The following is a 25,077-nucleotide window of genomic DNA, read 5'->3' as shown; positions in this document are numbered from 1 at the left end:
TGCAGTAATTATATGATTACCATGGTTACGATGGTTAAGATAAAGTTTAATAAATAATAAGATAATATTAAGTTAATTAATACAGTTCATTAATAATTTAACAAAACAAGAACAAAGATTGTCGAAGAAAATCGTTCAACCAGCATAAAAACAACGAATATTTAACAAATTGGAAAAGATTCATGTCATAATAAATGTTCAATATGCGCACCATTTACTTCTAAACACAAACGGATACGTTTTCTAAATGAACTTCTAATGCGTTCAAAGATACCAGGAATTTGTTTTACTGTGTCAAATCCTGCACATTCTGAACGGCTTCAGAATAAACAATTTGTTTTAAATGTCCCCAAAACCAAAAATCTAACGGATTTAAATCTGGTGAACGAGGTGGCCCTCCTCGGCCAATCCACTTATTGCCAAATCTGTTATTTAAGTATGCTCGAGTAACGCGTGCATAAAGTAGCAATCTTCTAGAATTTGTTGAGGTAATTCATCAAATGCCTCTGTAAGGTCATTTTGTAAAAAATGTATGTAGGCATCGGCTGTCAATCTCTTTGGAAGAGAAAATGGACCTAATAACTGATCACCTATAACTCCAGCCCATACATTAACACTGAATCGCCACTGATGATGAGTTTCTAGTATTGCATGGGGATTTTCATCGCTCCAAACGTGCGCATTATGAATATTAAAAATTCCGCTTTGAGTAAATGTTGCTTCATCCGTAAATACAATGTTTATGGGAAAGTCGACATTTACTACCTCTTCCTGTATGACCCACCTACAAAAAATCTCTCTTTTTTCGCCATCATTTTCTGTTAGAGCTTGAACGGTGTTGTAATGATAAGGATAAAGCAGCTGCTCCCTTAAAATGCGGTGAACGGTTGTTTTGTTAATGTTTTCTTGTGCAGAAATTCTTCTAATGCTGGTTGAGGCATTTTCATCGACTCTTCTCAAAACTGCTTCTTCTAATTCCACCGGCCTTGTGTAATGACTCTCCGTGGAATGGCTGTGGGTTACGTTTCCCGTTTCTTTTAATCTGAGAAATAGTCTGCTAAAGGTGTGACTATTAGGCAATCGTCTGTTCGGGAACCTTTGCGCGTAATGACGAGCTGCTAACGACGCATTTCTTTCAGCTAGTCCGTAACAATATACCATATCCGCCATCTCTAGTTTTATTAAATTAAATAGTAAAATAGTAATTCCGTGAAGTATTATTATTTTTTTTTGATTAGACAACTTATCGTAATCATAGTAACTTAATTATTATAAAAACAAATTTAAATTCATGATGTTAACAATATCAACTTATGAAACTAAATCTTTGAATATCTCGAAAATGGTCCATTTTCGGACCTATGTTTATTAGGCTTTTTTTGTTTATTTTTGATCATAGAATACGCTGATGTAGTTTTGTACAATCGTTGCGGAACACCTGTATGTTTTTACAAGCGGTTGAAAAAATCAACCCCATAATACTTTGCATTAGAACTTTTTAATACGTCTACATTTTTCTATTTAAAAACTTGATTTAAATAGTGAAATTTTCTTTTTTTCAAAATTTCTCTTTTTTTGTATTTATACAAGAGATCTTTATATACAGGTGTATCTGAATAACGTGTCCAAACTTCAGGGAGTGATTCTTTAGGCAATTTAAGGGTACTTTCTTATATAAACTATGAGCGATTTCGACTCCTTGTGGAGCTACGCCCCTTAAAAAATGGCGGAAAATTTTAGATTAATTTTTTTTCTCAAAAACCATAAACGTTAGGAAAATTTTTGGGGAATATATTTAACTCATAATAGGGCACGTTTTGACCCTATTTGTTATCCCCGTTCAATTTATGCCTAGATTTTTTTATGCAGATGGTAAATACATTCAAAAAAAATTTACATAGGTAGATGAAAGTATCCTAAAACTTTTTTGTCTCTCTGATGTTCTTCGAAAAATTAATAATTTCTGAGAAAAAAAATAATTAAGCAAACAAAAATAGTTAATCGAAAGTTGGAATGAATTTTTATTGAAAAAATCTTAGTAGGCTTTGCAATCTTTGTCAGAAATATTTTTGATGTTTAAATGTCAGTGGTTTTCTTACTATTATTATTGTTTTATCCACAAACAAGGTGTTTGTGGATAATTGAAGTTTTATCTACTTATGAACCGTATAAAGTACCACTTTATCCACTAGTGAAATAATGAAAAATACAATCTTAAATCAATCACATCCTATTTATTATTATTTATATTAACATTAACATTTATATTAATATATAAATATTCATATCACTTTCATCCATTTTTCACGAACTTTACCTTTACAACCTTTACAACTTTCACACTTTTACAAATATGTTACAAATGGAGTCGATAAACAATCGAAAATAAATAGCAACAATTAACACCTCCAATGTTTTTTTAGTTAATTGCAATGATTTTTGAGGTGACAGCCGCTGTCAGAGTGAAATGTCTAATCATGTTTTAATAACATCAGATGAAATTTTGGCGATTCTGATTCTAAACGAGTGTAATTGTGGATAAAACGTTGTATTGCATGCGTGTTTTAAATGTATTTTATTCACATAAGAAAATTAAACGCTCGAGCTAAAACACTTATACAATAAATAACCATTATTTAAAATTTTGAAACGTCGAGTGAACGAGCGTAAATGTGATAGAACTTTATTTAAAAACTAATTTGAAAAACACTGACATTTAAACGTCAAAAATATTTCTGACAAAGATTGCAAAACCTACTAAGATTTTTTCATTAAAAATTCATTCCAACTTTTGATCGATAACCCCGTTGTTTAACGGGCAGTGTTTGCTTTATTATTTTTTTTCTTAAAAATTAGTCGTTTTTTGAAAAATTTTAGAGAAACAAGAAAATTTTAGGACACTTTCATCTACCTATGTAAAATTTTTCTAATGTATTTATCATGTGCATACAAAAAATATTAGTGTAATATTGGTGTAGCTCCTTAGGGGAGCCGAAGTCGCCCATGGTTCATATATCAAAGTACCCTTAAAATTCACTAAAGAATAACCCCTTGAAGTTTGTTGCATTCATTCAGATACACTCTGTATACAGGGTGTCCCGTTAAGCGTACGGAGCGGTTGTATCTCGACAACGGTAAGGCCTAGAGGTTTGGGAAAAAAATCTTTATAAGCAAAGTGACCAAGAGAAATACCTGGAAATTATTTTGAAGTTCGTAATTCGACCGCTAGGGGGCGTAACTGCTATTGAGAAACATAAAATTGCCGCTATGTCAGAAACTTAGACGATGAGCTATAATTTTGACAACATCATTTAATAGCTTGGATAATACCGCATCGCTTTTGTTTTGCGATATTTCTCATATCTGTCATAATAAGGGAGGGGGAGGCCAATACGTTTTCATATGTTTACATTTTAATATCTCCTAGACCATTCAACCGATTTGAATATTTTCGGTGTTGTTTGAAAGAGCATTTTATGCTCTTTTTAAAGATATTTTCAGTAAGACCGTCTGCTTTAAAACAAATGAGCTAGAGGACGTTATCTGCAGCGATTACATATTGTGATTTTTGAAGAAAAGTTAAATGGAACGATACTATTTACTTCACAGGTTCTTAGTCACCTTAAAATTTGCTAAATTTTAGTGAAAACCGCATCTCGATATCGCCACCCGTTCACGAGTTATAGAAGAAAATGTTAAAAACTCGAGTGCCATCAATCCGATCCAGTTATCTCATCGAGAAAAACAAATCACATAACCATGGTAACTGTAAACATGTCATTTACTAACTCAGAAGCGTATGATAGAGCGTATGATGATTTATTTTCAATGTTTCGAATACGATGCAACTGCATGGCAAAAATGTGCAATGTAATTATGACAAAGAAAGACATTTTTCTCTAGAAGTGTTTTTAAGATTGACTTAGCGATTACGGAAAACTGGCAACGTGTAGCCCATTCAGACATCTCTATGAATTCGTAAATCACATTGGTGCGCAATGTGATCCCGCATAATCTGGGAACTCCGAAAACAATTGTCCACAAGATTTCTCAAGAGAATAATATCTCCACCACGTTGTTTTACATCAGGCCTTAACAGATACCGATTATGATAACAGACTGAACTATTACTATTCACTTTTAAATATGATTTCGGCAAATCCAAACCTTTTATCACAAATGCTATGGATGCATGAACCATCTGTCCACAAGTTGATGTAAACTTGCATAATATGCATTCTTGGTTCGAGCAAAACCCACATTGCTTTCACCCCTTTATCTATTGGGTAGACTAAACGACCTGACTTTTCAAGAAAAAACCAATAACCAGGGAAAATATGACAAAACACTAAATACCAGTAGAAACGTGTCCAGGGCTTTTTTTTTATCGAAACTAGATTAAATAAATGTATCGAGGTTTATGGAAGGCATTTCGCACATTAGTGAGTTCTTTTTGCCAAAAATTTAAGTTATTCCAAGTGTTTTGGTTTATTTTGTTTTATTATCATTGTTGATGTTTCATTGATCCGTTGGCTTTTCAACACCCCTCAAAAGTAGTTTTGAAGCGGTTCTAAGCTTGGATAAAGTGTGAAGGAAGGTTCTAGATAATAAAATTTTTGTTCTCTCTTATTTGTTTCCTAAAGTAACTTGATCCGATTAAGATATACGAATTTTTAACATTTTCTTTTATAATTCGAGAATGGATGGAGATATCGAGATGTGGTTTTCACTAATATTTAGCAAATTTTATGGTGATTAACGGTGTGTGAAGTAAATAGTACCGTTCCATTTAACTTTTTTTCAAAAATCACAAAAATATGTAACCGCTGCAGATAACACCCTCTAGCTTATTTGTTTTAAACCAAGCGGGCTTACTGAAAATATCTTTTAAAAGAGCATAAAATGCTCTTTCAAATAAGACCAAAAATATTCAAATCGGTTGAATGGTCTAGGAGATATTAAAATGTAAACATTTGAAAACGCATTGGCCTCCCCCTCCCTTATTATGAGAGATATGAGAAATATCGCAAAACAAAAGCGATGCAGTATTATCCAAGCTACTAAATGATGTCAAAGTTATAGCTCATCGTCTAACTTGCTGAGATAGCGGGAATTTTATGTTTCTCTATGGCAGTTACGCCCCCTAGGGGTCGAATTACGAACTTCAAAATAATTTCCAGCTATTTGTCTTGCCCACTTTGCTTATAAGGATTTTTTTCCCAAACCTTTACGCCTTACCGTTGTCGAGATACAGCCGCTCCGTACGCTTAACGGGACACCCTGTACATATTTATGTTTCTTAATTGATAAAATATTATCATTTTGGTTCTGTATTTAAACTATTTAATGAATTAGTGCATGTTGGCGTTGTAAATTGTAAAACCACGCGCAACACTACTATATGCAGAGTTAGTGGTATACAGAGTGTCCCCGTTAGGTATAATTGACGATAAATTTTTGAATTGAAATTCCATCTTTTACAATTAAAGTCTGGATGTCATAAAACGAAATATAACCAAGTTTTACGTTAAATGTCCTCAAAGTACCAAAGTTAACGCAAGAAGTTTGTTAACCGTTGCAAGTAAAGTGGTCTTTCTGAGCAATGTACAGCAAAAGTTGATTAAAATAAAATGTTTGTTGTGTTAAATTATAGCGATATGCCGAATTTTATTAATTTAGGATATAAAAGCAAAATACAGATTTTTAAATCATAACATTAACAAAACATTTTCGATCTAAACTAAATTAACATAAAAGTTTATTCAATGATACCACCACCAACACTAACACATAATTCAGCCCTTTTCCGGCATTGTTTATAACTTTTTCAAATATGGTCCAACGGAATTTCTGTAATAATAGTTTCAATTTTTTGTTTGAAACGGTCTAAATTGTTATTAAAATTTTCAGTGTACACTTTTTGTTTTATATAACCCCAAAAATAAAAATCCATAATAGTTAAACCCGGATTTCTTGGCAGCCATGGTTGTGGACCATATCTACCAATCAATTTTTTCCAAATAACGTATTTAAATAATTTCTACTTAAAATAGTCGAATGTGGGCTGCAACCATCTTGTTGAAAATATAATTTATTGCGTTTTTCTAAATCCACGCCGTGAAGATAATTAAATAAACAATTTTCTAGTATTTCCAAATATCGGTGTTAATTCAAATTGCCGTTTATGAAGGAAGGTCCAATAACACCGTCTCACAAAACAGCACACCACACATTCACTTTCTGGGAATACTGGCGTTTACAAGCTATGCGATAAAGTGGATTAGTCTTTGACCAGAACCGACAATTTTGTGATGTAACCACTCCATTAGTGGTGAACGATGCTTCGTCCGAAAATATTATGCTTTTTAAAAAAGTTCTGTCTTTCAAAATTTTGTACCCAAGCCACAAACAATAATTTAAACGTTTTGCTTCATCACCTAATTCGATAGTGTGGTTAAATTTTAATTTATTTAAAATACGGCAATATTTTATTTTCTCGATAAATTCTTTGTACATGGGATTTACTTATACCGACTTGAACTGCCCTTTTTCTTAACGATACTTTACCGTAATCCATTGCGTTTGTTACTGCAACAATCGACCCCGCATCATGTTCATCTAAAAGCTTTTTTTTCCTTCCTTTTATTTTCCACATTGCCTGTTTCTGAAATTTTTTTAACAACTCTTTTAATTGTTTTTGTAGTACTATAAATCCAAATTTTTCCTCAAATTGCCTTAAAACTGCATTGTAACTAATGTTCCCCAATCCATAGCACTGCACTATAAAAATTTTATGTTGTAATGTAAACATGATCAATTAATATTTGACAATAGGCTAAAGCTAAGCTATCTAATGATAATTGTTAGTTCACTCAGATCATTTGTTTTTATTGTAAAACGAAATATTAGAAAAAAATTTTCAAGAAAAAATCCATTTTTTCTTTTATGTGCTAAATTAATAAAATTCCTCATATGGCTATAATTTAACATAACAAACATTTTATCTTAATCAACTTTTGTTGTACATTGCTCAGAAATACCACTTTACCTGCACCGGTTAACAAACTTCTTGCGTTAACTTTGGTAGTTTGAGGACATTTGACGTAAAACTTGGTTATATTTCGTTTTGTGACATCCAGACTTTAATTGTAAAAGATGGAATTTGAATTCAAAAATTTACCGTCAATTGTACCTTACGGGGACACACTGTATATCTTGTGCACTCAACATGCCAATCTAATTTATTATATTTAATAATAAAAGTTGTAAAGTTTCGCTTGGTTGGGTGGGTTGGTTGAACATGGCTCGTAGAAGAGTTCTTCACTCGTTATGCTTGTATCATAGAGTCATTATGTTTAGGAGTCCACCTTACCTATATAATAAGATACGCTACAGAACTGATGTTCACAATGTCAATGTTAGGCATCGGCATGCTTTAACATGCTTTAACAATACCAAAGCACAATTATGAAATTTATAAAAGATCGTTCTCTTATTGTGTGCCTAACATGTACAACCCTCTGCCGGATTCTTTAAAACGTTTATCTTGTAAAAGATTCAAGATAGAGGTAAAGAAACTTTTGCTTAACCAACAAAATGGTTTTGAGTAGACGGAATAGCGCCGGTTCCTTTCCCCCTTTCTTTCTTTTTTCTTATTCTCTATTCTCTTCTATTCTCTCTGTCTTCCTTCGCTGCCCTTTCTTTTCTTTTTCTATTTGTTTTCTTTCTACAAATTTATATTATAATTATTATACTATAATTTATATTATATGTAAGGAATTTGTTTTACTTTTATTTTAGTTATACATTATATTATATTTTATTTTTTTCTCAACTCATTTCATTTTGGTTTTGTTCTTTTTTCTCTCTTTTACCTTTTCTTTTGATTCTGCGACGTACTATCGGCCAAACCTTATTTACTACATGGCGTAAGGGACAGAAAACAAATCCCCCGCACGGTCGCTTTGCCGAGTACGGCCGAAGAATCGAAGACTGGAGGGGCGTACTCATTTTCTCTCGAACCTTTGCTCTAGCTTTGTCGTCTCTTCAACCCTGAAGTGCCGGGCGCCCGATGCCAGCTTAAAGTCGAGCGCGCCTTGGATTCGAACAAAAATACACAATTTCGTTTTTACAATTCAAATAACTGTACTAATGTTATGACGTAGTCGATTTTAAAAATTCATAAAATAGTCAAAAACAGGGTGTCTCAGCGAGACCGGTCATTAGACGTTTCTGGGGTTCTGGCCAAACAAAAAATTTGAAAATGCAGACTTAAGTATTATCAATTACGTTCTCTTCATCTAAAATATTTTCAGATTTCTAACACTTCCCGTTATACCGGAAGTCGCCACCTACTTTATTTTTTTAAATGGAACACCTGTATATTTTTACATATTTGGATTTGTCTGGTTTGAAAGTTTATAAATAACTTTACTTTTTGCAATTTGAACCAGCAATTCTCGAGTTATTCGAATTTTTCTAGAAAAATTTGCTCCAGCGGACATTTGTTCAAAAAATCATAGAACACTCAATTTTTGAGATATCAATTTAGGATTCAGAACATACTTAAACAACATGATGGAGTATGTTTTGGTGCCGAGAACGGCTGTCTAGAACGTTTGGTCACTTTACTATGGCACGTTAACTTTTCGAAATTTGGAAGCACCATAACTTCATTTTTTTAAATGGCACCCCCCGTATTTTATTACTTAGTCGTCTTCGGCGTCTCATTTTACATCTTTTATATTCCATATGTCCTATGCCTAACATTAATAGTTTGAGAAATAATTAGGGTTTTTTGAAAAATGCTCACATATCATATGGATATTAACCTAGTGTGCCATGGAAAACAAATGTTTAATGACTTATTGATAAACGTCAAAGTCTAATTTAGGTTGTTTGATGCTTGTGAGTCTAAAACCAGTTAAAATGGATATTAATAACGTAAATAATGTTTATACAAATGAAGATATCCATAATTTATTTTTTGTGCACGAAAAGTGCGACAAAGTTCTTAGTAGAACTTGTGTTTAATGAAAATGTTTAATGAAAATTATCCACATCTATCTCCGATGACAAAAGGTAAATTTAGAGGAATAGAAGCAAATTTTTTGCATTTTGAACGAATTAATCACGTGTTAAACTGACCAAAAAATGTAGTAGATAATGCAACGGAAGAGGTGAATACCTTGGCTTATTTCGAGCCCAGTCCCAACACCTCAATTCGAGCTGCCAAAGAAGATCTGGGAATCATACTACGAACTTTGTCGCGCTTTTCATGCAAAAAAAATAAATTAAGAATTTCTTGATTTGTGTAAATATTACTTTCGTTATTGTTATCGATTTTAACTCGTTTCAGTACTAATATTAAGGGACATAACAGATAATTATTAGCTCACATGCATCAAGTGACGTAAACAAGTGAGTCTTTAACAAGAACTCATTGAGAAGGCTTGTTTTTCATGGCACACTAGGCTAAATATCCATATGATATGTGTGCATTTTTCTAAAAACCCTAATTATCTCCCAAACTATTAATATTAGGTATGGGCCATATGGGATATAAAAGATGTAGAATGAGACACTGAAGACGACTAAAAAATAAAATATGGGGGGTGCCATTTAAAAAAATGAAGTTATGGTACTTCCAATTTTGAAAAGTTAACGTGCGATAGTAGAGTGATCAAACGTTCTAGACCGCAGTTCTCGGCACCAAAACATACTCCATCATGTTGCTTAAGCATGTTCTGAATCCTAAATTGATATCCCAAAAATTGAGTGTTTTCTGATTTTTTGAACAAATGTCTGCTGGAGCAGATTTTTCTAGAAAAATTCGAATAACTCGAGAACGACCGAATCAAATTGCAAAAAGTAAAGTTATTTATAAACCTTGAAAACAAACAAATGCAAATATGTAAAAATATACAGGGTGTTCCATTTAAAAAAATAAAGTAGGTGGCGACTTCCGGTATAACCGGAAGTGCAAGAAATCTGAAAATATTTTAGACGAAGAGATCGTAATTGATAATACTTAAGTCTGAATTCTCAAATTTTTATTTTCGCCAGAACCCCAGAAACGTCTAATGACCGGTCTCGCTGAGACACCCTGTATATTCATTAAAATAAAATAATTGAACTTTAATAAGTGAAAAAAATTGTTTCTTAATTTTAAATACGTTTCTGTACTGTATATCTTCGTAAAGTTAAAGAATTTAGTTAAAATTCGATGTAAAAATCGTCTCTTAATTTCCATTAGTAATATTTTTTTCTAATCTCATTTAAAATGGCATTTTAACCGTTTAATATTATAGAAAGTCTCAATAATTTCAAGCCATTTACGACCATTAATGCGTTTACGCACCGTTTCTTCACATTTTTTTGCGTATTTTTGCACAATCTTTGCGCAAAACTACTTTCCGGTTGACCTAACACCTTCATCGTGAATACTTAACACTAAATTATCACTACCTTAATACTCTAATTTAACACTATCAAAAGCAAAAAAAAACAAGAAACCGCTACGAAAAATAACAATAAATTAATACTATCTTAATATAAAAATAACGCAGTCGTAAGACTATCAAAATCAAATATAAAGAAGAAAACGCTCAGCAAAAAATAGCAAAACACTATCAACAACCGCTCACGATCGCCAAAAGCAAAGTGATGTCCAAACGAAACTTAAAAGAATAAATACCATCAAAAAATTAAAATTCTAGGTAATTGCATTATCTCATTTTTTATGACCATCGCAAACCCTTTGTAAAATCTTACCGCGAGACATTTAAAGAGACGGGGATGTTTCCCAGAATTGGATTAAAATAAATATTTTGTTGTATTTTATTATGAATGATTTAATTAAGGAATTTCGTAAAATTTTGACAAATAATAATTTTCAATCAAAAGTAAACGTTACAATAATAATTACAATAAACTATTTTTAATATATTTTTAATACTTTTTTTTTTAAATATTTATTTATTATTATTGTAACGTTTTATATATATAATTATATTCGTGGCGGGGATTTATGTCAGCGATTGGTCGGCTCAATGACATCCCGATTAGAAGAATGTCAAAATAATAACAGGTTATACACCCATTATTAAATTTTGACATAACAAATTTTATTCATTATTAAGTAGGTATAATTTTTATTATTAAACTGTTCTTAATATTTGATGAAATCTTTTTAATTTTTTCAATGCTGACCGACAATATCAAGTGAGAAACAATAAGCGCATACCTGGCTGTGGTCCTCAAGACGAAAAAGATAAAACTCTTCATCCCGCGGGATGAAGAGCCCCTTCCAAAGCCGGTAAGTTAAGACAACCTTAATAAAATTAATAGTAACCATCAATATTTTTTACTTCCGCAGAAATCCGGGTGGTCCGGGAGAAGAGAGGGGGGTTTTTAGTGGGTAGCAGGGGCTAATTAATTGTAGTCCCACACTCCCGGCCGAAATACGATTTTTCCGATCCACGAACTATAGGCGCCATCAGTAGGCCGGGGTGCGTAAGGCATTTTCCCCTCCTCTGCGCAAAAAAAAAAAAAGTGTATATAATAAAATGTTTTATTATTAATAAAATTTTCCTTGTAAATAAATGAATTATATACTCAAAATCAAATGGTTTTTCATTATAATATGGAATATTATCATGCTCATAAATAACAATCTATAAAATTCAGTTTACAGGTAGTTTCAACAGAAATTTTATATTACCTTATGTTAATAAGGTAATACATTTTTTAACATTACTAAAGTGTACAAAAAATAAAAAGTTTATTGTTTACCCATTTACGATGAAGGTGAGAAATTATTGTAAAATTTTAAGACTTATTACAAAAAAAATATATCAAAAGAAAAAAAAATTCGCAAAAGCCTTATGTCAAAAATACGCAAAAAAATGTGAAGAAACGGTGCGTAAACGCATTAATGGTCGTAAATGGCTTGAAATTATTGAGACTTTCTATAATATTAAACGGTTAAAATGCCATTTTAAATGAGATTAGAAAAAAAATATTACTAATGGAAATTAAGAGACGATTTTTACATCGAATTTTAACTAAATTCTTTAACTTTACGAAGATATACAGTACAGAAACGTATTTAAAATTAAGAAACAATTTTTTTCACTTATTAAAGTTCAATTATTTTATTTTAATGAATATATTTGACTATTTTATGAATTTTTAAAATCAACTACGTCATAACATTGGTACAGTTATTTGAATTGTAAAAACGAAATTGTGTATTTTTGTTCGAATCCAAGGCGCGCTCGACTTTAAGCTGGCATCGGGCGCCCGGCACTTCAGGGTTGAAGAGACGACAAGGCTAGAGCAAAGGTTCGAGAGAAAATGAGTACGCCCTTCCAGTCTTCGATTCTTCGGCCGTACTCGGCAAAGCGACCGTGCGGGGGATTTGTTTTCTGTCCCTTACGCCATGTAGTAAATAAGGTTTGGCCGATAGTACATCGTATTGTTCGTTTAGTTTTAGTAGTATGTAATTTAATTTGAGGATTGATGAAAAACAGTAGGCTTACACCATTGATTGGTGTTAGCCAAACTGACTCAATTCTCTTTGGTTCATTGTTTCGAATTAAATTGTATATATCCAGTGTATTTACTGTTATTATGTGAACCAATAAATATTGTTTATTATTATTATTATTATTATTAAAATATAAAATGTAGAAATAAAAGGCTATAATAATAATAATAATGGAATTTCATTAAAACAAATCAAATAATTTAAATATTTATTAATTAATAATTACATTAAATAATAACTATCTATATATATATATATTTTTTTGACTAGTGTCTCAACACTTTTTCCGCAGTCAAATCTTGGCACGTGACATCTTTATTTATTTATTCCTGCAAAAATTGACTAAAACACAAAACGTTCGAAACGCCTTGTTTTGTTAATTTGATTCTTCAACGCTGATTTTCCTCAACAATCCCCAAAACTTGGCGGGTAATCTTTTTAATGGTCACATGGGAGTTGTCGGAGTAAGCCAAGTGCTTTAACAGAAGTATCCCATTCTCTTCAGATAACATTTTGCAATATCTCGTTGCTAAAATTAATTAATTATTTTTTTTATTCAAAATTAATTTAATAAACGTACGATTTTTGTTGCAAACGTGATAAATCGCCCAAACGGCCCATAATTGCACCTGATAATCAACTCGATCCTCCAAAAGCGGGAAAAACGGCTTAAATCTTCGATAAGCAACCATCTCGCATTCGGGTAAACTCCACTCGTTTATAGCCTCTTCGAGTTGCGACAACATCTCTTTCCTCTTATACATTTTAACCCCCCAATTCTCTTCGCCCTCGGACGCTAAATGCGCGATTATTCCCGCGGCGAAGTAACTAACATCAATGTACTCGGAGCGCAACAAAAAATACAATTCATTTATTAATTCTTCGATGAACAAATTTTTGCGCAAATACTCCACTTCGGCTATATTATTTAAAAGCCCCAAAACGCGCGTTTCTATCGTACTATCATTTTTGAACGTTTTCAACACTTTAAGAAATAAATTAGCCCCTCCGTGTTCCAAAAAAACGCAACAAGTAGCCGCGCTTTCATCGGTTAAATTCCATAAAGCAGATAAAGTAAATTTTAACGTGATATCGGATTGTTTGAGTTCAACCCGATTCTCAACCATCGCTAACAAATTCGACATATAAAGGGGTTTTGCCCCTAATTGCGAGGTTTGCTCCGTTGAGATCTTCGCGGCTAAAATACTACAAATCGCGACGGCCATTCGTTTAATATCGGCTTCGTCGAAAGAACACAACGCGTCTAAAACTAAGTGGGCGCATCGAAATCGATCGATATTAACCTCTTGTAAAATCCGGTCGCTACATAAATTTAATAAAGAATTTTTTTGTAATTGGTATTCATCGTGGAATTGGGTCATCGCGTCTAAAATTAATAAAACTCCTCTCGCGAGGAGACTCGGGTGGATTTTCTTTGCTAAATCAGCTCGAGTTAAGTTGTATAAACAAGCGGTTCCCGCGACTTGAACTCCGAATTTCGTCGAGTGTCGTTTCATCGCCGCTAAAACTTGTTGGATCATATCCGGGCGGGGGCCTTCGAACCCTGAGGTTAACTGAAATAAATGGTACAAAGCTTTTTGGACGAAATAAGCTTTATCTTCGTATAAAATTAAAGTGCGGGAGATTTGCTCGTCGCTTCCTAACCCGGCGATTAAAAATTTTCTCTTAATTGTATCGTTATTACTATTAAAATAAGGATCGTTCGCAATCGGGTTTGTAACTAAGCCGAGGCACTCTAATTTGCGGTGAGATTGAATGAATTTGATTAAAACGTCTTTTTCGGATGGGTTTTTCCAGCCGGATATATCCAAAAGATATAGGTCGGGTAAAACTTCCGGGTTTGATAAAATTCTTTTCACGATGTTGTCCCCAACGTGCTCCGATTTTTTATTTATTAAGCTCAAATCGAGGTGTTTCAAACGGGTCAAATTAATTATGTGGTTGGCGTTCGGTGGGCATAAATCTAGATCCTAAAAGATAAAAGAAAATTTAAATTTTATATTAAAACGTTTGGATATTAAAAGAATCAAAAAATAGGAAGCAAGCAGTCTCGGCGCAATCAAAAGAAACAATGGGGTTAAGGAATTAGGCCGAAGTCGCTTACAGCCGAGGAAATAGGTTCTTTTAAAAAAAATTCTGGATTAACGAAGCAAGCCGAGGTCGCTTGCGGCCGTAGCATTACAATTTATATCATATAAACCCAAATCCCTATAATATATTTATATAGCAATGCTTTGGCTTAATCACAAGAAACAATAGACTCAAGGAACTAAGCCGAGGTTGCTTGCGGCCGAGGCAGTAGATTGTGTTAACCATCTTTGTAATCAAGGAGCCAAACCGAGGTCGCTTGCGGCCAAAGCATTACAATTTATATTATATAAACCGAAATTCCTATAATATACATATAGCAATGCTTCGGCTTAATCACAAAAAATAATAGAGTCAAGAAACTAAGCCGAGGTCGCTTGCGGCCGGGGCAGTAGATTGTGCTAACCATCTTTGGAATCAAAGGGCCAAGCCGAGGTCGCCTGCGGCCGAGGCACTACAATTTATATCATATAAATTCAAATCCCTATCATATACATATAGCAATGCTCCGACGTAATTACAAGAAATAATAGAGTCAAGGAACTAAGCCGAGGTCGCTTGCGGCCGAGGCAGTAGATTGTGCTAACCATCTTTGGAATCAAAGGGCCAAGCCGTTTAACTTATTTATGTAGAACCAATGCTCAGCTTTTTCTATATTTTGTTTTGTTTTTTCTTCCAGCTCCTTGATGTCGCCACTTCTCGTAATAAAAGATGTGTCATCTGTATAAAGACAAATTCGTTCTGCTGGAACATTACCTGGTAAGTCATTGATATATATATATAAGGAAAAGTTATGGACCCAAGATCGAACCCTGAGGCACTCCACTTCTCACTTCTCTCCAGGTGGATTGTTTGCCCCTCCAAAAGACCGATTGTTTTCTAGTCTTCAGATATGATACCAAAAACCCCTGTGCAGTGTTGTTTATTCCATATTTTTCTAATTTGGCTGTCAGTATCGAATGGTCCACTGAATCGAAGGCTTTACTTAAGTCACAAAAGGCGATTTGGGTGAACTGTTCTTGATTGAAACCATGGATTACCGCTCACAATACACTTAATAGAGCAGTTATAACAGATTTTTGTTTTTGGTAACCATGTTGACTTATATACTTTCCATAAGCTTCAATCTTCGCTTGATTTAATTCCTTTGCGTATTCTGCTTTTAATGTCTTGTATATTTCCTTCAAGTGGCTTTTCTTTGTTACTCTAATTACTGTGTACAAGGCGTCTAATTTATTCTTTAATAGTTCTACACTCAGTGTTGGCCATTTCAGATTTTTACCCCCAGTTGTTTTTTTAGCTTTCACTTCAGGGAAAGCACTCTGAAAGCTTTTCATTATGGCTGAGTGGAATATTGTAAAACAAGTTTGGGCGTCATTTGTTTTTAAATACATAGGGGCCCAGTTTATGTTTTTTAATAAAGTTTTGAATATTTCAATGTTTCTAGGATTTATTTTTCTACGTTTGATCAATATTTGATGATCTGTTTCAGGAACCAATTGGAAAGTTGCTATCCGTGCCAAGTGATCTCCAAGATGTAAATTTATTGTCTCCATATCAATAGGGTGGTTGAATCGGTCGAAAAATATTTTGTCTACGCAGCGCTTCCCAGTTACTCTGGATGGACTGTTGAAGGTTGGACGTAGTCCGAACTCTGACATTGTTGCTAAGAAGTTATCTCTTATCATACTTGTTTCATTGTTTCATACTTTTTCCATCATCACGTTTTTGTCGCCTGCTGGAGGATGATAGACCCCAATTATTACAGTTCTCAATTTTGGTAGTAGCACGGAACAAACTTCAAAGCATCTTTCTTTATTGTACATAGAGACATCTAGAGTTTGAAAAATAATAGAATCCTTTACAATTATGATGACCCCCCCATGTGCATTTGCCGCTGGTTGTCCACAGCTGTAAGCAGCCACGGTATAATTTTAGAAATATATTGACTGAACTTCTGTTTCTTTTAACCAATGTTCCGTAAAGCATAGTATATCATGATCAGCAGGCTTTTGCAAACTGTATTGTAAAAACATTTAAGTTTTGATTTATAAAAAATTCGAGCCTTGTTCATTCATAAAAATAGAATGTCGCTTGAAATCGAATCTACGAATACCTACATTGGCAGGCCAGAAATCTGGCTTGTATAGCTCATCTTTCCTATTGAACAAATCTTTTTAGTTGGTTTGGCTCACCAGGAAGTTCTTTGACAATGATTTGCTCGTTATTGTAACCTTCCTTATCCTTTATGTATTTAATTATGTTTTCCTCTTTTGTGTTATTTCTTATTCTATATAAGTACAACCACACTCTTTTTTCCGCCCCTTGAAAACAAACATCTGTGGTTTCTGCTGTACCAAGTCGTTTTGGTTTTTGGGTTTTTCGTTTAGGAACTTGTTGCCATTCCCCATCATCTTTATTTAAATTAATTATTTTTTCTGTTAGAGTTTTAGTTTGCTGCTCGTGAAGAGCATTTTGAACTTCTACAGTAATTTGTCCTTTTTCGATTTTAGATAGTTGCGACAGGTCCTGTGGGTTGGTATCACTTACTACAGTTTTGTTTACAATACTAGCGGAGCCATCTATTGAATTCTTTTGCAATTTCTTTTTGTAGCTTATGTCTTCACCTATATACTACAGTTTTATTGTTTACAATACTTGTGGACCCATCTATGGAATTCGTCCGCAATTTCTTTTTATAGGTTACGTTTTTATTTATATTATTATTATGCCTTCCGTTATCCAAAAAGTTAATTTTTTCATATAATTCTTTTATCAGAAGGTTCTTCGCAGTGATTGTCTCTTCCTTTGCACAAATTTCTGCATTTTTTGCTTCGATTATTTGTTTATATAGGGTTTCGATTTTACTTACTCCGTCCACATCTACTTCATCCGTTTTTTCACTTTTTCCTGCATCGCAGCACTTTATTAGACACGATTTTATTATTTTAGCATCTTTACATGCTCTTTCTCTACAGCCCGTATGAAAGGCTTCGCCGCAATTTATACACACAACGGTTTTTAGAGGTTTGTTTTTACAACATTTATAGGTAGCCTCAACTTCGTCGGCCATCTTTATTCTGATTCATATAAACCCAAATCCCTATAATATATTTATATAGCAATGCTTTGGCTTAATCACAAGAAACAATATACTTAAGGAACTAAGCCGAGGTCGCTTGCGGCCGAGGCAGTAGATTGTGTTAACCATCTTTGGAATTAAGGAGCCAAACCGAAATCGCTTGCGGCCGAGGCATTACAATTTATATCATATAAACCCAAATCTTCATAATACTACACATATAGCAATACTTCGGTTTAATCACAAGAAATAATAGACTCAAGGAACTAAGCCGAGATCGCTTGCGGCCGAGGCAACAGATTATGTTAACCATCTTTGGAATTAAGGAGCCAAGCCGAGGTCGCTTGCGGGCTAGGCTCTACAATTTATATCATATAAATCCAAATCTCTATAATATATGTATAGCAATGTTTCGGTTTAATCACAAGAAGTAATAGACTCAAGGAACTAAGCCGAGATCGCTTGCGGCCGAGACAATAGATTATGTTAGCCATCGTTGGAATTAAGGTGCCAAGCCGAGGTCGCTTGCGGGCTAGGCTCTACAATTTATATCATATAAATCCAAATTGCTATAATACAGGGTGTCACACAAAAAACGCCCCAAGCTGTAACTCTGTCATTTACATTCCGATTTTTATGAGCGGGTTATCAAATGAAATGGTTTGATGAATACCATGATTCATGCCATCTTCAATTTCTAGCGATTATCAACATTTTATTTTCAAATTGCTCGGTATGTTTTTCTTCACGCTATTGGATAGTTTTTTTTTTCTGAATCCATTAATGTACAATACATCAACATTAATTGTAGCATAGAAAAACGTTAAAATAGTTTCTGAACATTCTCTTAAAGTCACTTGTATTATACTGTAGTGTGCCATGGGATAAATGAAAAAACAACTTATAAGAAGTTATAAGTATCATTTACAACTGCTTCGGGCATTGACATAGCATTTAATGACTGTTATCAGTTTTGCGTGTTATTTTTTTCCATGGCACACTGCAGTATTACAGAAGTGACTAGACAATGTTCGGAAAATGTTTTAATTGTTTTTCTCTGCTAAAATTACAATTAATGTTAATGTATTATAGATCGATGGGCTCAGAAAAAAATCTCTATCCCATAACGTGAAGAAAAACATACCGAGCAATTTGAAAATCAAAAGTTGACAATTGCTTGAAATCGAAGATGGCGTTGGAAAATGTTTATTTGTAGCATGAATCATAGCATTCATCAAACCATTTCATTTGATACCTCGTTCATAAAAATCAGAAGTTAAATGACAGAGTTACAGCTTACGGCGTTCTTGTGCGACAACCTGTATATACAGGTATCTTTTTTCTGCTACAATTACATTCAAAGTGGATGTATTGCACATCAGTGGATTCAGAAAAACAAAAATTAATAATCGCTTAAAATTGAAGATGGCCTTGAAAAAAATTTATTTGTAGCATGAACCATAGTATTCATCAAATCATTTCATTTGATGCCTCGTTCATGAAAATCGGAATATAAATGACAGAGTTACAGCTTGGGGCGTTTTTTGTGTGACACCCTGTATATAGCAAAGCTTCGGCTTAATCACCAGAAATAATAGACTCAAGGAACTAAGCCGAGGTCGCTTGCGGCCGAGGCAGTAGATTGTGCTAACCATCTTTAGAATCAAAGGGCCAAGCCGAGGTTGCCTGCGGCTGAGGCACTACAATTTATATCATATAAATTCAAATCCCTATAATATACATATAGCAATGCTCCGACTTAATTACAAGAAATAATAGAGTCAAGGAACTAAGCCGAAGTCGCTTGCGGCCGAGGCAGTAGATTGTGCTAACCATCTTTGGAATCAAAGGGCCAAGCCGAGGTTGCCTGCGGCCGAGGCACTACAATTTATATCATATAAATTCAAATCCCTATAATATACATATAGCACTGCTCCGACTTAATCACAAGAAATAATAGAGTCAAGGAAATAAGACGAGGTCGCTTGCGGCCGAGGCAGTAGATTGTGCTAACCATCATTGGAATCAGAGGGTCAAGCCGAGGTTGCCTGCGGCTGAGGCACTACAATTTATATCATATAAATTCAAATCCCTATCCTATACATATAGCAATGCTCCGACTTAATTACAAGAAATAATAGAGTCAAGGAACTAAGCCGAGGTCGCTTGCGGCCGAGACAGTAGATTGTGCTAACCATCTTTGGAATCAAAGGGCCAAGCCGAGGTTGCCTGCGGCTGAGGCACTACTATTTATATCATATAAATTCAAATCCCTATCATATACATATAGCAATGCTCCGACTTAATTACAAGAAATAATAGAGTCAAGGAACTAAGCCGAGGTCGCTTGCGGCCCAGGCAGTAGATTGTGTTAACCATCTTTAGAATCAAGGAGCCAAACCGAAGTCGCTTGCGGCCGAGGCATTACAATTTATATCATATAAACCCAAATCTCTATAATACTACACATATAGCAATACTTCGGTTTAATCACAAGAAATAATAGACTCAAGGAACTAAGCCGAGCTTACTTGCGGCCGAGGCAATAGATTATGTTAGCCATCTTTGAAATTAAGGATCTTCTTCATTAATAAGGTGACACATTCTTCTATAATTACTGAAAATTGCATAATGATATTTTTAAAAATAGATTTTTTATGATTTTTTGAAATCAATTCAATAATTAACTAAAAAATAAAAAGGCGATGACACAAAAAATTTAAAATCTCAAGAAGTAAAAAGTATTTTCAAAAACGGTCTTTTTCATTAAAAAGATTATAGTTTTTTTTAAAAGTGATGATAATTTCATAACGATTCATTAAAACCCCGATTTTATACGATTTTTTAAATCAAATCGAAAACTTTTGACATCCCTATAAAGTGAGAAAATGTATCGTAGTGTTTAAACATTTTTATCTCAAGAACGAAAAATCATTTTCAAAAACAGTTTTCTTCATGAACAAGGTGACACTTTCTTCTATAATTACTGAAAATTTCATAATGCTATCTTTAAAAATCGATTTTTTATGATTTTTTGAAATCGTTTCAACAAATAACTTAAAAATAAAAAAGCGATGTCACAAAAAATTTAATATCTCAAGAAGTAAAAAGTATTTTCAAAAACGATCTTTTTCATTAAAAAGATTATAGTTTTATTTATAAGTGGTGATAATTTCATAATGATTTATTAAAACCCCGATTTTATATGATTTTTTCAATCAAATCGAAAATCTTTATTTTCCTTACAAAGTGTGAAAATGTATCGTTGTGTTTAAACATTTTTATCTCAAGAACAAAAAAACATTTTCAAAAACGGTTTTCGTTATTAAAAAGATGACACTTTCTTCTATAATTACTGAAATTTGCATAATGCTATCCTTTAAAAATCGATTTTTTATGATTTTTTGAAATTGATTCAATAATTAACGTAAAAACAAAAGCGATGACACAAAAAATTTTATATCTCAAGAACTAAAAAGTATTTTTAAAAACGATCTTTTTCATCAAAAAGATTATAGTTTTATTTATAAGTGGTGATAATTTCATAATTATTTATTAAAACCCCAATTTTATATGATTTTTTCAATCAAATCGAAAATCTTTATTTTCCTTATAAAGTGTGAAAATGTATCGTTGTGTTTAAACATTTTTATCTCAAGAACGAAAAAACATTTTTTAAAACGGTTTTTTTCATAAACAAGGTAACACTTTCGTCTATAATTACTGAAAATTGCATAATGCTATCTTTAAAAATCGATTTTTTATGATTTTTTAAATCATTTCAACAAACAACTAAAAATAAAAAAGTGATGACACAAAAAATTTAATAACTCAAGAAGTAAACAGTATTTTCAAAAACGGTCTTTTTCATTAAAAAGATTATAGTTTTCTTTATAAGTGGTGATAATTTCATAGCGATTCATTAAAATTCCGATTTTATACGATTTTTTAAATCAAATCGAAAATCTCTATTTTCCCTACGAAGTGTAAAAATGTATCGTTGTGTTTAAACATTTTTATCTCAAGAACGAGAAAACATTTTTTAAAACGGTTTTTTTCATAAACAAGGTGACACTTTCGTCTATAATTACTGAAAATTGTATAATGCTATCTTTAAAAATCGATTTTTTATGATTTTTTGAAATCGATTCAATAATTAACATTAAAACAAAAAAGCGAAGACGCAAAAAATTGAATATCTCAAAAAGTAAAAAGTATTTTCAAAAACGGTCTTTTTCATTAAAAAGTTTATAGTTTTCTTGATAAGTGGTGATAATTTCATAACGATTCATTAAAATCCTGATTTTATACGATTTTTTAAATCAAATCGAAAATCTTTATTTTCCCTACAAAGTGTGAAAATGTATCGTTGTGTTTAAACATTTTTATCTCAAGAACGAAAAAACATTTTCAAAAACGGTTTTCTTTATTAAAAAGGTGACACTTTCTTCTATAATTACTGAAAATTGCATAATGCTATCTTTAAAAATCGATTTTTTATGATTTTTTAAATCGATTCAATAATTAACTTAGAAACAAAAAAGTGATGACGCAAAAAATTGAATATCTCAAAAAGTAAAAAGTATTTTCAAAAACGGTCTTTTCCATTAAAAAGTTTATAGTTTTCTTTATAAGTGGTGATAATTTCATAACGATTCATTAAAATCCTGATTTTATACGATTTTTTAAATCAAATCGAAAATCTTTATTTTCCTTATAAAGTGTGAAAATGTATCGTTGTGTTTAAACATTTTTACCTCTAGAATGAAAAAACATTTTTAAAAACGGTTTTCTTTATTAAAAAGGTGACACTTTCTTCTATAATTACTGAAAATTGCATAATGCTATCTTTAAAAATCGATTTTTTATGATTTTTTGAAATCGATTCCATAATTAACGTAAAAACAAAAAAGCGATGACGCAAAACATTGAATATCTCAAAAAGTAAAAAGTATTTTCAAAAACGGTCTTTTCCATTAAAAAGTTTATAGTTTTCTTTATAAGTGGTGATAATTTCATAGCGATTCATTAAAATTCCGATTTTATACGATTTTTTAAATCAAATCGAAAATCTTTATTTTCCCTACAAAGTGTGAAAATGTATCGTTGTGTTTAAACATTTTTATTTCAAGAACGAAAAAATGTTTTCCAAAACGGATTTCTTCATAAACAAGGTAACACCTTCTTCTATAATTACTGAAAATTGCATAACGCTATCTTTAAAAATCGATTTTTTATGATTTTTTGAAATCGATTCAATAATTAACGTAAAAACAAATAAAGCGATGACAAAAAATTGAATATCTCAAAAAGTAAAAAGTATTTTCAAAAACGGTCTTTTTCATTAAAAAGATTATAGTTTTCTTTATAAGTGGTGATAATTTCGTAGCGATTCATTAAAATTCCGATTTTATACGATTTTTTAAATCAAATCGAAAATCTTTATTTCCCCTACAAAGTGTGAAAATGTATCGTTGTGTTTAAACATTTTTATCTCAAGAACGAAAAATCATTTTCAAAAACGGTTTGCTTCATAAACAAGGTGACACTTTCGTCTATAATTACTGAAAATTGCATAATGCTATCTTTAAAAATCGATTTTTAATGATTTTTTGAAACCGATTCAATAATTAACTTAAAAATAAAAAAGCAAGAAGTAAAAAGTATTTTCAAAAACGGTCTTTTTCAAGTGGTGATAATTTCATAATGATTATGGTATTAATTGTGCTGCATTGGCCACAAGCGGCTTTCAAATATTTATTTTACACAATTTAAATAAAATAAAATTGAATAAAAAAATACTTACACTAATTCCCAACATAATTAATCGTTCCGTTAACCCAACTAAAGGTTTCAAATCTACAATAAGAGTCCCGGATATATTCAATTTCTCCAAAAACCCTAATTTATCACAAATAACCTCCAACAATGTTTGATTAAACTCTGTATAAGCAACATTAAGCGATCGTAAATTCTCCAAACTTGTAATTTGATTTATTGCTCTATCCCATATCGAAGAATTAAGTGTTCGACTGTCCTTTTTATTAAGTTTATACTTTGAAATGTTTAAACTTTTTAAATTTCTAATAGACCATTCATTTAGATTCGCTAAAACAATATCAATTGGGGTCGTATTTACGTTAACACATTCAAATTCATGGACATTGTGTCTTAAAAGAACTTCAAATCCGTCGGATGTTAAATACTGACAGTCTTTTAATTTTACTCGTCTTAAACGGGTATTCGTTTTGGTGAATATTGATACGGATAAATCTCGTATGCAATCTTTCTCCACCAAGTGTTCGAGGAGCTGTTCGCAGAGTTCCGTGCATAAGGAAATGTTTTGATCTCGAAATGTGTAAGAATATTCCGTGTTGTATACGTAATTTGGTTGGAAAACTAGACCCATGTTATCGCAAATGTATTCCAGGCACGCGTTGAGTAATGTTGGGGGGTTGTCACACATCTAAAATTTAAAAGAAAGAAGAATAATTAATGTTTAAACTAACTAAATAATATTAAATGTTATTTACGTTTTTTGTTATTGGTTTAAAGGTGTTTTATTTTTAGAATTATGTGCTAACGATCAAAAATCTAAACGAAAACATAACTCGATTTGACAATTTTGACGTCTTTAAATGTCAAGATGTTTAAGTTTTAGGTTAAGTTATTTGTGTAACTAACTTCGTTGTTATTATGAACCTCAAATTTATTTTAAATAAATATTGATATTAATTCTTTATTGATTTTTTTTTTCTTATTTATATAAATTAGAATTATTTTTTTATGTATTTGTTTGATTTTAAAAATGTTTCATTTAATAATTAAAGGCTTTCTTAGGATTGTGTATGCAACCCAATGTACACTAACCCAATGATATAATAAAATCAAATTTTAAATTGATTTTTAGTGATATCGTCAAGAAATTATCACTGCTTACAAAGAAAACTTTAATCTTTCTAATCAAACCGCCCGTTTTTAAAAATATTTTTTACTCTTTGAAATATCAAATTTTTTTTGTCATAGTTTTCAAAAAATCATAAAAAATAGATTTTTAAAGATATCATAATAACATTTTCAGTAATTATAGAAGAAAGTGTCATATTGTTAATGTGAAAACCGTTTTTGAAAATGTTTTTTCGTTCTTGAGATAAAAATGTTTAAACACAACGATACATTATAAAAAATTTTCGATTTGATTTAAAAAAATCGTATAAAATCGGGATTTTAATGAATCATTATGAAATTATCACCACTTATAAAGAAAACTATAACCTTTTTAATGAAAAAGACCGTTTTTGAAAATACTTTTTATTTCTTGAGATATTACATATTT

The 25,077-nt window shown here is 32.0% G+C and overlaps 1 protein-coding gene and 1 long non-coding RNA gene across 2 annotated transcripts; one reads left to right on the top strand and one right to left on the bottom strand.

Moving 5' to 3' along the window:
- The first annotated feature begins 11,016 nt into the window (after positions 1 to 11,016).
- Positions 11,017 to 11,503, top strand: LOC139432452 (uncharacterized). Its single transcript, XR_011642219.1, has 3 exons — positions 11,017 to 11,140; positions 11,225 to 11,317; positions 11,378 to 11,503. It is a non-coding gene; the product is annotated as an uncharacterized lncRNA (long non-coding RNA).
- A 1,242-nt stretch (positions 11,504 to 12,745) lies between these two features.
- LOC111421876 (protein zyg-11 homolog B-like) lies at positions 12,746 to 24,397 on the bottom strand. Its single transcript, XM_023055074.2, has 4 exons — positions 24,275 to 24,397; positions 23,548 to 24,207; positions 13,131 to 14,541; positions 12,746 to 13,079 (listed from the first exon to the last, which is right to left on the bottom strand). Exons 2-4 carry the CDS (start codon positions 24,205 to 24,207, stop codon positions 12,940 to 12,942), a joined length of 2,211 nt encoding a protein of 736 aa, XP_022910842.2. The 5' UTR covers positions 24,275 to 24,397; the 3' UTR covers positions 12,746 to 12,939.
- Positions 24,398 to 25,077: the final 680 nt, after the last annotated feature.

This window comes from Onthophagus taurus, unplaced genomic scaffold (assembly GCF_036711975.1).
Source record: "Onthophagus taurus isolate NC unplaced genomic scaffold, IU_Otau_3.0 ScKx7SY_15, whole genome shotgun sequence".
Classification (NCBI taxonomy): Eukaryota; Metazoa; Arthropoda; class Insecta; order Coleoptera; family Scarabaeidae; genus Onthophagus; species Onthophagus taurus.
The sequence above is the reverse complement of the archived record's forward strand: the minus strand, read 5'-3'. Positions and strand labels throughout refer to the sequence as shown.